The sequence below is a fragment of the Dreissena polymorpha genome, chromosome 1, assembly GCF_020536995.1.
Source record: "Dreissena polymorpha isolate Duluth1 chromosome 1, UMN_Dpol_1.0, whole genome shotgun sequence".
NCBI lineage: Eukaryota > Metazoa > Mollusca > Bivalvia > Myida > Dreissenidae > Dreissena > Dreissena polymorpha.
Window position 1 is genome coordinate 30,262,258 of NC_068355.1, and position 18,063 is coordinate 30,280,320.

The 18,063-nt window shown below is 33.6% G+C and overlaps 1 protein-coding gene across 2 annotated transcripts in view; it reads left to right on the forward strand.

Moving 5' to 3' along the window:
- LOC127874628 (uncharacterized) overlaps positions 1-18,063 on the forward strand; it is a 49,469-nt gene that overhangs the window by 6,172 nt on the left and 25,234 nt on the right. For both annotated transcript variants that reach the window (XM_052419087.1, XM_052419096.1), the window contains exon 2: positions 1,321-2,294. In XM_052419087.1, the coding sequence (XP_052275047.1) occupies positions 1,321-2,294 (974 nt within the window). The remainder of the gene's footprint in view (positions 1-1,320; positions 2,295-18,063) is intronic.

The following is an 18,063-nucleotide window of genomic DNA, read 5'->3' on the forward strand; positions in this document are numbered from 1 at the left end:
TCATTATAATGAATAAATGCACAATTTGTTGTTCAATGCGGTTTGCATTATTTCCCAAACACACAGTAGATAGATACATTTTTATGCCCCCCTTCGAAGAAGAGGGGGTATATTGCTTTGCACATGTCTGTCGGTCGGTCGGTCGGTCTGTCGGTCGGTCCGTCCACCAGGTGGTTTCCGGATGATAACTCAAGAACGCTTGGGCCTAGGATCATAAAACTTCATAGGTACATTGATCATGACTCGCAGGTGACCCCTATTGATTTTGAGGTCACTAGGTCAAGGTCACAGTGACTCAAAATAGTAAAATGGTTTCCGGATGATAACTCAAGAACGCATATGCCTAGGATCATGAAACTTCATAGGTAGATAGATCATGACTCGCAAATGACCCCTATTGATTTTTAGGTCAGTAGGTCAAAGTTCAAGGTCACGGTGACCCGAAATAGTAAAATGGTTTCCGGATGATAACTGAAGAACGCATATGCCTAGGATTATGAAACTTCATAGGTAGCTAGATCATGACTCGCAGATGACCCCTGTTGATTTTCAGGTCACTAGGTCAAAGGTCAAGGTCTCCGTGACCCGAAATAGTAAAATGGTTTGCGGATGATAACTCAAGAACTCATATGCCTAGGATCACAAAACTTCATTGGTAGATTGAACATGACTTGCAGATGACCCGTATTGATTTTGAGGTCACTAGGTCAAAGGTCAAGGTCACGGTGACCCGAAATAGTTAAATGGTTTCCGGATGATAATTCAAGAACGCTTACGCCTAGGATCATGAAACTTCATAGGTACATTGATCATGACTCACAGATGACCCATATTGATTTTCAGGTCACTATGTCAAAGGTCAAGGTCATGGTGACCCGAAACAGTAAAATTGTTTCCGGATGATAACTTAAGAACGCTTTTGCCTAGGATCATGACACTTCATAGGTACATTGATCATGACTCGCAGATGACTCCTATTGATTTTCAGGTCACTAGGTCAAAGGTCAAGGTCACAGTGACAAGAAACGTATTCACACAATGGCTGCCACTACAACGGACAGCCCACATGGGGGGCATGCATGTTTTACAAACAGCCCTTGTTATTTATATATTTTTATTTTAATAATGATCAATATAGTATTGCTTCTAGAAAAGTCACATGTGAATTTATATATCATACATTGTTATTGTATGTGCCTAAATATTTTTTTGTTAAAATGCCCCTTTAAATTTGTATTATAATTAATATTGTTTCAGTTGGTTATTGGTCATTTGATTTCTATTCAATCACTTACTGTCTCCTGTGTGGTTGTTTTTCAGACTATGCTTACAAGTAACTCCATTACCTCAGGCTGCCAGAGGGAAGTCAACCAACTTTAAGAACCTGCCTGTCAGAACGGAAAATACTCTTTTACTTATGAAACAATGTCAGGCGTATCAGGAGGACAAAATGATGTCTCTTAAGGTTTCATACAAAGAACATGAGAGGCTTATTGTGGATGGTTTGCGTGTGAATATAGTATCGTATTTACGCCAATGTGAAACCAGCACAGTTAAAACAACACATGAACATATGCAATACCCTATAAGTGAAATGCGTGAGGAAATCAAATATTTATTAGCAGATTTTGAGAAAAGCACTATTAAGGAGAAAAAAGAAGAGCTAAACCTGAAACAAGCTCCTATCAAGGTTGTGAGAAACAGCTGCATCAGGCTTCACTATGAATTGTTCCATCTCCATGTAGCCATACCGAAAGTACTGGGTAAACCTGAACTCTTTTTTATTGCCAGTAAAAAATGTCTGGAAAATATACAACAGTCTGATATATTTATAAAAGAGAACTTACCAAACCATGTTTTCACTGTGAATGGGAAGTCTGTGCACAATGTGAAAATGCCAAGTGATTCAAAAACATGCCAGATCACAGCAGTATGTGCTCTCCCAAATGGACAGGTACTGGTTGCAGACAAAGCTAATTTCAAAGTCAAGCTTCTGAACCAGCAGTACCGTGTGGTGAGCCACTTGGATTTCAGGGATGGACTCATACAGGACATGTGTCTTATCACACCCACTGAGGTTGCAGTGGCTATGTCGAATTATGAGGTCCAGTTTATCACAGTAAGCCAGAGCCAGCTTGCCAAAGGCAGGAAGCTTAAGTTACAACATTATTGTACAGGTATTGCCCACAACCAGGGTGACCTATATATCTGCTCTGGTACTGCTCTGTACAAGTTGACATTGAGTGGCAAACTGGTCTGCAGACTTTATGAAGATTCATCAGCTGATTTAACAGGTAAGAATCATGGTGGATTCATCCTAATAACATGTGTGATATGTACAGAGATTTTCTAGCCATTTTAAGAAAAATAGTCTCGTCAAATTGATATTTTTAAAATCGATAAAATGGCACATTGGGGAATTTCGTTATCGACTAAATGGACCGATTTTTTCTTAACAACAAATATTCGGTCTTTTCGAAACTAAGGGCAAACAAGAGTTGTCTCGCATTCAGGTAGGTATCGGGTAACAAGTAAACGAACCAAAAGAAAACAAGTTATCATATGCTTCTCAGATCTCTGAAATCGTAATATTTACTGTTCATTTCAATTTACGTATACAGTTATTTCTTTATTGATTGATATACTTATATACTAGTTTGTGTACATTAGTATTTTAATGCTGTATTGCCATATAACTTTGCAACCAAAAGCTCTTCATCAGTAAAAGTTAAGCACCACTGATAATTAAGCTTTCTGCTTTTAAAACTGTGCCTGTTGCATTATTCAATTGATTCCCAACATTTATTACGTTCCTGTCAAGTATTTCATTGATTCATTCACCTCAGTAATGTGGGTTTATTTTAAATATTGATTGATATTCTTCTGTCACTGTCACACTTGACTATCAGTTTCTGAAAGAAAAATTGTTTTAACAGCAATTTCATTCCAGTTAACTTAGTACATTATTTTCTTGATTTTACGATAAATACTTTATGATGTTTTTTAACTGATTTTTTGGTTCAAATATCTTCTTGATAATACTGTGTGAGAGTGTTGTGATTGGTCATTATAAGTTCAGTGTTGTGTTGTTTATTTTGAATGTCCACTGACAAAATTAATTGACCGGGTTCTTTTTCGAATACAGCACTCTTTCTAGCACTCTCTTATGCTACCGTTCATTACATTCACCTCTGTCGTGGGCTCAGGAACTACTTTCTACCGCACGTGACTTTAGCCACATGATCATAGTTGCATATTCAAAATGGCCCCGCCCATCGGCTTTGCTTTATCTGATAGTATTTGAAGTTTACAACTGGGCGCGTGCTATTCAATTTTATTCCATGCACATATTTAACTGAATGAACATATTGCAATATTAACAATGAGTCAAAGCTGTATATCTGTATTAGAAAATAATATAAAATTATACAGAAGCATCAATAAGTAGTTGCTGCTTTGACAAGATTTTGGGTGAATGAGAAATATTGAATATAAATATTGACCAAAGTAAACCGTCTGTTAATGTTTTACCAATGCAATGCCAGTTTGGTACACATAGACCCTGAAGATGTTTACTCAAACTAATTCTATGGTAAAATACACATCTTAAAATAAATTGCAGGACAACATCAGTACAGTTGTTTTGTTATTGTTGTTTTAACAATATACATTTCATTGTCCCATGCTTATCCTGAAAGGGGACAACTGGAAGCATCTATCATACACTTACAAGTTCATTCAGGAATATGTTTACAAATACAAAATTATATAAGATAAATATGACAATCTGTCAAAGAAGAATATTATCAAAACTTCACAGAATCAAATTATGCTGCTATAACATAAATTCAATTCTTTACATGATCTTTTAACTAAATAATAAATTGCAATACTTGTAATACTCATGCCTTTTCCCCGGCTCTTTAAGCACCTTAGTGCCTGAATCTTTAATTTATTACATTATCTCACCAATTTGTGTTGCTGTAATTCTTCAATATCATGAAAGACATTAAAGATTCATCAGGTTTTTAAAGGCTGATTAGTTGACTTATATTTGTGCAATTATTGCACTTTCTTAAGTACAGTACCATTTGGTTAAGTGCCAAACATTAAATTAATTCAAAGGAGTAACCCAGTACACTGTAAATCACATATTTTCTCCTGTGCAAATTTCTGGAAAAAGACCTGTTCAATGTCAATATCATTATTCAGGATATTCAGAAGGTTCAGAAATGCATCAAAGTACACACATTTAAACAAACATGATTACATATAACAGGATTTTTTAGGTATTCTTCTCAAGTGTAGAGGATGAGTTTAATAATAGAAAGCAATACGAGAAAAAGGGACGGTGGGTTGTAAATTTGAATGTCCTTAATTAATACTTTTTATGCCCCTGGATCGAAGGATGGGGGGTATATTGTTGTTGGCCTGTCTGTCTTTCTGTCTATCATTCTGTCCCAAAACTTTAATCTTACAGTAAAGTTTTGCAATAACTTTTGAAATATTGAACATAGCAACTTGATATTTGGCATCCATGTGTATCTCATGGAGCTGCACATTTTGAGTGATGAAAGGTCAAGGTCATTCTTCAAGGTCAAAGGTCAAAAATTTAAAACTTTTTCACTATTGAAGATAGCAACTTGATATTTGGCATGCATGTGTATCTCATGGAGCTGCACATTTTGAGTGATGAAAGGTCAAGGTCATCCTTCAAGGTCAAATGTCGAATTTATGGCGTCTGTCCGTCCGAAAAACTTTACCATTGGTCATAACTTTTTCAATATTAAAGATAGCAACTTGATATTTGGCATGCATGTGTATCTCATAGAGCTGAACATATTGAGTGGTGAAAGGTGAAGGTGAAGGTCATCCTTCAAGGTCAAATGTCAAATATATGGCGTCTGTCCATCCGAAAACTTTAACATTGGCCATAACTCTTTTAATATTGAAGATAGCAACTTGATATTTGGCATGCATGTGTATCTCACTAAGCTGCACATTTTGAGTAGTGGAAGTTTAAGGTCAAGGTCATCCTTCAAGGTAAAGGTCATCCTTTAAGGTCAAAAATAAATTCAAAGCGGCGTTATCATGAAGCTGCACATTTTGAGGAGTGGAAGTTCAAGACCAAGGTCATCCTTCAAAGTCAAGTTCATCTTTCAAGGTCAAATGTCATTTTTTTTTTGAAAGCAGCGTTATCATGAAGCTGCACATTTTGAGTGGTGGTAGTTGAAGGTCAAGGTCATCCTTCAAGGTCAAAGGTAAAAAAAATTATTTCAAAACGGCGTTCTCATGAAGCTGCACATTTTGAGTGGTGGAAGTTTTAAGGTCAAGGTCATCTTCCAAGGTCAAAAGTAAAAAAAATGAATGAAACATTTCAAAGTGGCGCACTAGGGGGCATTGTGTTTCTGACGAACACATCTCTTGTTTCTTTCATACACATGCATACTTTTCCATTAATAATAAATGATTAAAAAAAAGGAAAACACAACTTGTCTTTTAATGTTTAATCTCTCATGTTCAGCTTTATTTATTTTTCAACATACAGTACCATACCAATAGCATATTTTTGGGTCTTTTTTCAATCAAAAAAACAATAAATATACATGCACATGCAAGCACTTCAAGAAAAAAATATTCTAGCATTAAAATTTGACTTAACCCTTTTATCTATATAAATGCTATTCATAATCATGAATTCTATTATTATGAATGGGTACATAATATTGCACTGATAAATGTAAACATTGATTGAAGTGAAGTTTATTCATTAAACAATAACTGTGATAATTTACTAATTACTATTATATTGTAATAATTATAATTAACTAATTAAGATAATACATGTTTATGGTATTTTTGTTTAAAAAATATAATTTATATTGTGAATAATTTGTATATGAGGCCTATTGTACCACAAGCTGTTTCAGAATATCAACTTGGTTTGGAAATATAAAAGTTTAAACAAATTTCATGATTCATGTACATTACATTAAGAATGGCTCTAAATGTAATCTTAGTTATTTATCAAAATTAAAGATAGCACATATATCCTAGTAAACCTGTTTAAAGGAAAGTGTAAGAAAATTTGACCTCTTTCCAAATGGGTTGACTGGAAAGTATTCTCTCTTGAAATACAAGGGCAGGAATTAAGAATTCAGCAACGTTAAGCATTTCATTTATCATAATTTATTATATCTGTAAGTGGCAATAAGACCTAGAACTGCAGTTTATACATTGATAGTTTTAAGCATTGTGAACAGAAACAATCATCTACTATTCTACATGTACATGAAGTTTAGTCAATTTACTCAGAGCTTGATATAAATGACCAATAGTATGATCCCACAATGGTGTCAGTTCCAAATTAGCAGGTTACCGGTAACCATTAATAGTGATCAAGAAATTAACTACATGTTTATTAATTGTACACATGTAAACAGCATAATCCTAGACACTGGCCCTGATAGCCAGGGGTAAAAGACTCAAGTTCCGGATTGGCTGTACAATTGTCCCATCCTGCAACATTTGGTGCCCAATGTGGGACCATGGCACAATCCATTCTCAACAAAACCTGTTCATGGTTTGAATGGATCAGGTTTACAATGATCCCCGTGATTTGAATTCTCGAAAAAATTCCAGCTTGGCAGAGGAGAATGTTAGTGCACGAACTTAGTGATTGTCACTAAACAGACTGAAGATGTTTTTTGGCATATCATTAGCTCAATCAGAAAAGCAAGGGGTCCTTGGTTAAAATCCTGGACTGGCTGCACAATTTTCTCATCCTGTGTCATCTAAACATAAAATACCATAGTATATTTACAATGCCCAGTATGTATTTTGCTTGAGCATTAATTATGTGTATAATTTTTACCACAGGAGTTTGAAATTCTGTACATGAAGCTAATCTTGTGGCAAAATAATAAAAATAGCCCCCTATATTACAGTATATAAGTCAGTCGATATACTATATTAGTATATAGGGGTTTAGTTTTTATTATTTAGCCATTAGATTATTAGCTTCATGGAGAGAATTTCAAACTCCTGTGATTTTTACTGAAAAGCATTAAAAGCAAAATATTGAACAAGCACAGAAGTAACATTTCTAAAGTAATTAATAGTGCTTGGTAAGTATTAAAGGGGCCTTTTCACAGATTTTGGCATGTTTTGAAGTTTGTCAATTAAAGCTTTATATTGATAAATGTTAACATATTGGATCTAAAAAGCTCCAGTAAAAAATATAGAATAAAATTTTAAAAAAGGTAGCCCGCAGCAGGGCTCGAACCAGTGACCCCGGAGTCCTGGAGTAAAAACCAATTAGACCGCTCGGCCATCCTGCCAAGTATACAGGGTAGACATATTTTATACTTTATATAAGCAATCTTCGTAGTTTCACAAAATTAAACGACAGAGCTCTCCAAATTATTCAATGATTTCAGGTTGCAACGCTTTATAATTTTCAGGTTTTTAAATCGTCAAAAGATGAAATAATGGCTATATTAGACCATGGTAAATGTTCAGTATTACTGTTTCCTCACAAATATTGTAACTAAAACAAAAATTTGTGAATCTGAAACAACTTTTTTCAATTTTGTCAATTTATCAAAACGTGAAAAGATCCCTTTAAGATACATAAAATGAAGTTGATTAGCAATATTTCAGCAATACACTTGCAAATTTGTAAATGTGTTATAATTATCGAATGTTACACCATACGTACTACCAGTCCGTTTATGTACCGGCACTTTATGTACCACTATCTGACACTTTATGTACCATATATATAATATATATAGAAAATAATATATGGTTTAATATGAATGTGTGTTATTAATTAAATTTATTTTGTGTGATATTATTTATGAATTTAGACTTATATATTGCCATATATTATATTTTTTTGCCAGATTGTCTAAGTGCCAGTGAGTGTCTTAGTGTAATTTATTAGGCCAAGTAGTAATAAATGATTCATTATTCTTACCTGAAATTGAAGTAAATGATCAAAATACATTTCATTTATATCCTATATCAATCCTATATCATAAAATAAATATATAAGTATTATAAATAAATGAAACTAATAAAGTTCTTTAATACAGACATACAGTATCCAAATTACTAAAACTTTTCTGATATCAAGAAAAAATTGATTCAATACAATGATTTGCAATGTTATAGTGGGAACACTGTTTGATTAACTCAAATTTGACTCTATCAACACTTGAGTCAAATTAAGTGATTTACACAGGTAATTATTGCCCATTCATAATGCTATGAATGAATGGACAATAACACCTACATGTATATAATATATAGGTGGTAGGTAAAGTTTCAAAGTGGAACATTAAAGGCCTGGTACATAGAAGGACTGGTACATAAGGTGTCACATTCAAGTCAAGTAAATTTTATTTTAAGTCGGAAAGAGTGCATAACATGTAATATAAGATATAATTAGCTTTTGAACTGACATTATTAACAATTGTGTAATAATAACATATTAAAAGCAGCTGTTAACCGAGACAGTAAGGTAATTTAAACATGGTTAAGACAAACAATACTGAAGTACAGTATGGCATAAATAGCAAAGCATTTGTCACACTAAAGGAAGTAACTAGGAATAAAACATAAAACAAAACATTTGTGCTTATCTAGACCTTAGGTCTACAAATAAATTAAGACAATTTTAAACAATAAATAAGCATGGCAAAGAGGCTTAGGCCAGCATATTTTTTTATTTGTTTTACGGGAAAATTTTCCAAAAAATTGAGTCGGGGGGGGGATAAATAAAAATAAAAGCATGAAAAGTGAGCAGTCTTCCCAAAAATTAAAATAAAACTGTCTAAACCGTTTTTTTATTTATTTTATTTTTCAAAATTTAAAATTCAGCCAATTTAACCTTATGATTGTATACTTGCATTAACCTTAAGGTGTTTTATATATCTCATTACACTGTTGTAGAAGCTTTTTATAATAATAGTAAACATATTTTTATATATATTTATAGGTAAAAGCACCTTTCGCAGGTATTATACTACATTGCTTCAATAGAGACTATTAAACACGCAAGGTGTGTAGTGTATTATAGTGATCGTTAAACTTTTGTTGAGTGTATATCATACGTAAGTTTATAACAAATATAGCATGCATTTGACTTAAATAAAAAAGACTTGAAAACATTTTACAGAACAAATCCTGCAGTATGAAAACATTATGTACAGTTGATAGAACATCATATTTCGGCTAAATAATAACTCATTTTTGAAAAATACATTAAGATGTATTTCTGATTTACAAAACTGATCAAATAATTAAGAAATCAATTCCATTTGCTTTTTCATGACATTTTGAAAGTCAAAACATTGGTTTCGTCTGTAGAAATTCAATTAAATGAACTGATCCAAACTGACGTAACTTCAATGGTCAAAAGGTACTGGAAAAATGTTTAAATTGTTGATATAAAATTAGTTATACAGTTTAATATATGGAAAAATGTTTTGTTTTAACTTAATGAAGAATAATAAGCATGTTAATTTGCTAAGAAAAATAATTAAAACTTTCTTGTGACTTTGACGGACATATGGACATCGGGACCCAATCTAATTTTCTTCAGAAGCTGTGTTGAATACTTTTTTTCTAAATAAAGAATATATATGGGTTGGTGGAGAATGGGATTATTGATGCAAGTACCTGTGGTTCAGTCCTCATGTTCATTATAAAGAAACGTGAAGTAGTACTTCTTGGACATTTTCGGGATGTTGATTTTTATCTATAAAAATATTACAGGATCTACATTTTGATAAATAAGCACATTTATTAAACCTACCCAAATTGTTAAAACACACCAAAAGTAATCGATGGTGACATCTCTGCAAAAACTCAAATTATTTTTAATTTCGTATCACATAATATGGGCATGATATCAACAATGGTGTTCTGAAGATTAACTTTTCTAATTGAAATAGTTTCTGCTCCATTTTTAATTAATTCGATTTTAAAATATGCTACATTTGTCTCGTTGTTGTTAATGTCCGTCATTTTGGAAATGCAATATGAAAATCATTTAATAAATACTCACCGATTGGCTAATAGCGTGTGGTATTGGCTGCAATAGCCAATGAAAATCGCTGACGCTTTACAAGTCGACTTGACACAATGAAACAACCCGTATTATAAACACATTTTGAACAACACTTTCGGCAATCTCCGCAAATTCTTGTTTTGGATAAAATACCAGGTCGGCGAATAAAATGTAAACAAAACGAAAGTGCCTTTTTTTTTTTTGTCGAAAAATAGGGTCGGGCGCTCCCGTAAAACAAATAATTAAAAAAAATGCTGGCCTTAGAAGCACATAGTAGTATATATATATATATGAGGTAGAGCAATAACCAAGACCAGCCTCAGCCAAATTAGCAACACAAAGCAAAAGATAAAGCAAAATGATAAGCAACTAATAGTAATAAATAATAACTGGGACATTTGCGCTTATCTAAACCGTAAGCTCACAAATTAATGAAGACAATTAAAGACATAAAATAAGCATGGCAAAGAGGTTATTAAGCACATGGTAGTATACAAATAAATGACAGAGCAATAACGAAGACCAGCCTAGCCAAATAAGCAGAACAAAACAAAACAAAAACATTGATCATTATCTTCATACAATGATACACTATTAATTATCAAAAATAATTATTATCTATCTATCCAAATTGCAAACTTACGATATGTTCCCATAATTAGCTATTTCATTTGATTAAACATTTAACATAAACATACACGAAACTTTCAATGTGTTTGTAGATTAACACTTGCTTTTCATCACCATTTCGACCTTTGTTTACTTTTTAGCGGAGTGATGCTATCTGCGTAAATGGGCATGAAAATTGTTCTCATAATTGTTATTAAATATCTCGATAAATTAACAATAAATGCAGTTTTTAAAGGTAACTACTTAAAATATTAGGCTTGGTGTCCTAGATATTTCCATGAAAGAGCGTAAAATTACTTCGATGTGTTTCGCCAAGATTTCTGGAATTTATTGAGCCCGCTGCATAGATGGTGTATGTTGAGGCACGAACAACAACTGTGCTAGGAGAATGTCTTTCTAGATCAAATGTTTTGTGCCCCCCAAAAAGAGTTAATTTATTAAGTAAGTGCCTTATTCGTCTGCTTGCTTTAAGATTCTGATTTCATTTCCAGTCGGTTAATATTAATGCTTTTTACTGATAATGATTTAATCACAAGAAATTAAATTGCTTGGATTATAAAAAGTTTCGATGAGTGTCTCCTTTATTTTTGTTCTTCATACAGTCAATCTTGTGGATGCGACCACTTGTATTAAGCGACCTTTGTCTTATGCAACAATTTTGAAATCCCACGGAGCTTTTTCGATATATAATAATATTGTATTCAGCGACTTTTGTCTTACGCGACCAGCGACCGCTGTATTCTATGTATTTTGATGTCCAAATCTTGAATTAAGCGACCACTAGGAGGTAAAAGTGGTTAATGTATTGATCTTTCAGGGACAAATCCATGTTAATTGTTTATCTAAGCCGATAAGATGTACTGTTACACCGCTGCTTTGTTTTCAAACCAACCATTATGATTATGCTTTGTCTCGTTGACCGGTTCTGACCGGTATTGTTGTAGACTGCATATCAATTTATTGAGTTCAATAATAGAGGAACGTTTAACACACAGTCTACAGCTTAAAAAGTTAACTATGTGGAACGTTAAGAGACAACGCCGATTTTTCTCGAGTATAGATAACAGGTGCAGAAACAATGCACTGTACGCGACAAACATTTCCTGAGAAGTGCGGAAAATAAACTATTAATCGGCAACATCTGTCGAAATCCGTACATTACCATAATTTGTAATTATGCTAATTAGTAGATATTTGTTAGCCAATCACATTGTTATTTACTTAATAAATTTTCCAATCAAGTCTGTTTGATTGTTTTCAATTGACGTGTTTTAATTTTTTCAGCTCATTATGTATCATAATCGAGTCAGATTTCCTTAAGCATACATGCAGAAATTAAAATGTCAAAACGAAAAGTGTTAACCTTGAACGAGAAAATTCGGGTTTTGGAATTGTCAAAGAGTAAAAGTGCACGTAAAATTGCAGATGAGTTTGGAGTCGGTAAAACTCAAATTCAGAACATTCTTAAGCGTAAAGCCGAGGTGCTTGAAGACGTGGAAAATTATGTGTCAGGTAAAAAAAACGCGAAAAATATTTCCTTGTCTATGTTGTTTTTGCAAATAAATATGTACACACAATTCATTTATAATATATGATAATTTATAATAAGTGAAAAAATATAACACATTATAAGTAAAATATTGTTTATGTATTGTGTTTATATTCATTTTATTATATAAAAGTTAAAATCATTGTTGACAAAAGAGATTATCCTTCATATAGATTAAAATTGAGGGTAAGCATTCTTCCAGAATGGCCTTTTTTATTTAAAGACCATTTTATTAAGAGACCACTTTTGATTACTCCCTTGAGTGGTCTCTTAATACAAGATTGACTGTATATATAGTAAAACCATCAATAAAGATACAATTAAAATTAGGAATAATTGTGGTAAAAGTGGAAAATTCTAAAAATGAGCAATATCTCTGTATCCCATAATTTTTAGAAATGTCTGCAAAATTATGTAATTAGATATATGCTCATTTATAATGAACCAAAAAAGTTTCCAACAGTTTTTTTTACAGATACCTGAAGTGTTTCATTTTGATATCAAAGAAATACACTTATAAATTCATATGGGCACAGTAACAATAAAAACTATTTTCATATTTTTCTACAAGTCTTTGTTGGTTCATTATATAAACACATGGCTAATTGTTTAGTTTTTAATCAATTGGGAAATAAATATGGACTGTTGTGATAAATATATCAATCTATACTTATATGGCCTGTGATATATGTGATTTGAAAGTATATGTTACTGTCACATGTGACTGTACAAAGCACTCAAAGAACAACAATACAATGAAAAGATACAACTCATTCAAAATTAACAAATGTTTTATTTATCAATACAGTACTTGCAATGAAGAGTTTTTTTCATTGTGTTGCATCACAATTCAAATAATTTGTTTATTATGTCATTGAAACTCATCAACTGGTCAACTTTTTTTACGCCCTTCTCAATCTTAACAGTTTTCAATTTTTCAGAACATAACTCGTAGGCAAATTCAATCGATGTCAAAATCAAAGAATTAAAAATAACGAAAGTTGGGAAGTCCAATTCTGATGAAATTTCTCAGGTATGTTCCTGGGGTAAACCTCTTTCAAATTTGTTCAAAATATGCCCCTGGGGTAAAATTTGACCCTGCCCAGGGGGTCACAAATTAAAAAAAAATCTTATATAAGGCCTATTTTGTAAAAACTTTCAAAATCTTCTCGTCAATAACTATTGGGCATAGGGCTATCAAATTTAGTATGTAGAGACATCTAATAGTCCTCTACCAAATTTGTTCATATTATGCCCCTGGGGACAAATTTGACCCTTCCCCAGGGGTCACAACATTGAACATATGCTTATATAGGGTCTATTTTGTGAAAACTTTACAAATCTTCTTGTCCATAACCATTGGGCCTATAGGGCTACCAAATTCGGTATGTAGTGGCATCTTATAGTACTCTACCAAGTTTGTTCAAATTATGCCCCTGGGATCAAGTTTGACCATGCTCCGAGGGTCACAAAATTGAACATATGCTTATATAAGGCCTATTGTGGATTTTTTTTTTAAATCTTCTTGTCCATAACCGTATGGCATAGGGCTACCAAATTTGGTATGTAGTGACATGTAATAGTTCTCTTCTTAGTTTGTTCAATATGCCCCTGGGGTCAAATTTAAAACTGCCCCGGGGGTCACAAAATTGATTATATGCTTATAAAGGGCTTGTCTATAACCATTTGGCCTAGGGCTACCAAATTTGGTATGTAGTGACATCTTATAGTCCTCTACCAAGTTTGTTTATATTATGCCCCTCTGGTCAAATTTGACCCTGCCCTGGGGGTCACAACATTGAACATACGCTTATATGGAGCCTATTTTGTGAAAACTTTAAAAATATTCTTGTCCATAAACATCGGGCCTAGGGCTATCAAATTTGGTATGTAGTGACATCTTATAGTTGTCTACCAAGTTTGTTCAAATTTGATCCCTTGGGTCAAATTTGACTGTGCCCTGGGGTCACAACATTGAACATATGCTTATATCAGGTCTATTTTGTGAAAACTTAAAAAATCTTCTTGTCCATAACCATTCAATCTAGGGCTGTCAAATTTGGTATGTAGTGACATCTAAAAGTCCTCTACCAAATCTGTTCAAATCTTATCCCTGGGGCCAAATTTGATCCTGCCCCGGGGGTCACAAAATTGAACATATGCTTATATAATGCCTATTTTGTGAAAACTTAAAAAAAAATATTGTCCATAACCATTAGGCCTAGGGCTACACAATTTGGTATGTGGTGACATTGTACAGTCCTCTATTTAGTTTGTTGAAATTATGCCCCAGGGGTCAAATTTGACCCTGCCCTGGGGCCACAAAATCGATTATATGCTTATATAGTGCCTATTTTGTGAACACTTTAAAAATCTTCTTGTCCTTTAACCATAATGCTGTGGCACTTCTAACCTTATGTGAATATATTAGTGTTCAAAGGTTCGTTTAAGTCGCGTTGTGTAATTTTTTGTTTTGACTTAAATGTTCCAGGTTTGTTTAACTACTCATCAGTTTGCGAAAGAAAGCAACAAGTCTTTTTATAGCATATATAGACTTTTATTCTTGTTTAAAATGTTTGTATATGTTGGTTTGTAAATGTATATTATTCTTATTTGTATAGTAAATGTATGTACTTCTTATTAAGAAATTGAACAAGATCAAAGCAAGAAAGAAACAAGATACTCCAACACAAATATAATCCGTCCAGAAAGTAAATGTCCGTCTCTCCTGCACTTACTGTAAAGCCGTAAAATTATAATGTTTACTGTGCAAGGTGCTATCAATAATGGCTCGATTTGTTTTAGAAATACCCCACTTTTATACTCGTGCTTATATAAATGCTTATATAAACGGTCATGTTCCAGAAAACGTGATCTCAGCAAGTAAACAAAACTTTCCATCACTCGGTCAAATTGGAGTATTTTTTCCTAACCCCAGTAAACAAGCAGTTTGTGACTGTTTTAACATCGGTCTGACTGCCATATAACCAAGGCTTAAGAGCATCCCTACATGTATGATAGTTCGAATTGAATTCAGTCAGCTTACTAGGACAAAAGTGTTACAAGGCATAGGGCTATCAAATTCGGTATGTAGTGACATCTTATAGTTCTCTACCAAGTTTGTTCAAATTATGCCCCTTTGGTCAAATTTGACCCTGCGCAGGGGTCACAAAACTGACCATACACTAATGGGGCCTATTTTGTGAAAACTCTAAAAATCTTCTTGCCCATAACCATTGGGCCTAGGGCTACCAAATTTGGTATGTATAGACATCTAATAAACTTCTACCACATTTGTTCAAATAATGCCTCTGGGTCAACTTTGACCCTGCACCTGGGGGGTCACAAAATTGAATAAACGCTTATAAAGCGCCTATTTTGTGAAATCTTTAAAAAAAAATCTTCTTGTCAAAAACCATTCGGACTATTGCTGCCAAATTTGGTATGCAGTAACATCATTCTTATAGTCCTCTTATACCAAGTTTGTTCAAATTATGCCCTTTGGGTCAAATTTTACCCTCGGGTCACAAAATTGAACATTATATACGCTCATATCTTGCTTATTTTGTGAAAACTTTAAAAAATATTCTTGTCCTTAACTCTAGGACCTAGGGCTACCACATTTTGTATGTAGTGAGATATAAAAGTCCTGTACAAAGTTTGCTCAAATTATGCCCCTGAGGTTAAATTTGACCCAGCCCAGGGGGTCACAAAAGTGTACATGTTCTTAAATAGGGCCTATATTTAAGTATTTGCACATGCCAAGAATATTTGTTTCAGCCTTTTCTTCAGCAGTGGAGTGATACAGGGCTATCATGGCCCTCTTGCTTGTTATTTGTGGATATTTCATGCTCGTCAGGAGATGCCTGCCAACCGACACTTCCAGAGCTACCATCACCGACACTGGTGTCATCAGCATGCGACCTGGCATAAATGAAATGCATAAATCTTATATATATTTATTTATTTATTTATTTATATATTCTATCGTTTAATAATCTTGTTGTGGAATTGTAGATATGGTGCCTGCCTAGCCATTGAAAGGCCACAGGTTTGATCCCTACTTGGGGAGGGTTCTCATGATCTTTACAAAAACACTATGTACTGGTTCTTCCCAGGAAACAGACTTGAGAGTATCTCAATAAGCCTAAGGCTTTGGATGCAGTCTAGCTAAAATGAATAAGTTTATTATTATACATAATCAATCTTAATGTTTATTTGAATGGTTTTCAATAAAGTTAATATTAATTTCCTAGTCCTACCACATAAAGTATGTTATGTTTTGTTCTCACAAAAACCATTAGTTTAAACCTATTTATTTTAGCTCGATTGCATCGAAAGCCTTAGGCTTATATAAACGCTCTCGAGTCCGTTTCCTGGGCTTAGAACCAGTACTTGGTGTCTTTGGGGGAAGTCTAAAGAACGCTCCCACGGTGGGGATCGAACCCGTGCCCTCCCGGTCTCTAGGCGGACACCATATCCATTACACCACGGGGACCTGAAAACCATTCACGTCCATATCAAAAAAGTGGTTGTTAATCTTAAGAATCTTTGAACTAGAGGCATGTTACTGTTGAGTTAAAATTATATCTACATAAATATATACATAAATGCCAAACCCTATAAAGAATAAATAGCCATTTTTGCAGACGATATATATTGATATAATTACCCATGAAATCATTCAATCTGATCCCTGGAATTACTCGGTGGACTTGAAGAGTCATCATGACTGATAAGCACTTTCAAACACCTATAAAAAAGTAATAGCAACATATAAATGCATGTTTCTTTTATATAAATACAACAACAAACAAATATACTGATTTAATGCAAATAACAATACAATTTATATTCAAAGGAGGTACTTCATACTCAAATTCAAATAATCAAGTGCCTAAGTGATAAGCTAGAAATAAAGGTTTGATGTTTTGAATTGTTATTGAATAATATTGCTACATACATGTATAAATATGCATGATCTGAGTGTCATATAACATACATTTTTTAACTGTTGTTTTTTTTGCACTATTTTCTAATGAAAAGTTTAAGTAAAAATGCGTTGTCTATAATTAATTAATTTTGATTGCATATATTATAATGCCCCCCTTCAAAGAAGAGGGGTTATATTATTTTGCACATGTTGGTCTGTCGGTCCGTCCACCAGATGGTTTCCAGATGATAACTCAAGAATGCTTAGGCCTAGGATCATGAAACTTCATAGGTACATTGATCATGACTGGCACATGACCCCTATTGATTTCAGGTCACTAGGTCAAAGATCATGGTCACAGTGACTTGAAATAGTAAAATGGTTTCCGGATGATAACTCAAGAATGCTTATGCTAAGGATCATGAAACTTCATAGGTACATTGATCATGACTGGCAAATGACCACTATTGATTTTCAGGTCACTAGGTCAAAGGAGCTGCACATTTTGAGTGGTGAAAGGTCAAGGTCAAGGTCATCCTTCAAGGTCAGAGGTCAAATATATGTGACCCAAATGGCTTGATATTTGGCATGCATGTGCATCTCATGGAGCTGCACATTTTGAGTGTTGAAAGGTTAAGGTCATCCTTCAAGGTCAGAGGTCAAATATATGTGGCCCAAATCGCTTATTTTATTAATACTTTTGCAATATTGAAGATAGGAACTTGATATTTGGCATGCATGTGTATCTCATGGAGCTGCACATTTTGAGCGGTGAAAGGTCAAGGTCAAGGTCATCCTTCACAAGGTCAAGGTCATCCTACAAGGTCAAACATCATATAGGGGGACATTGTGTTTCACAAACACATCTTGTTT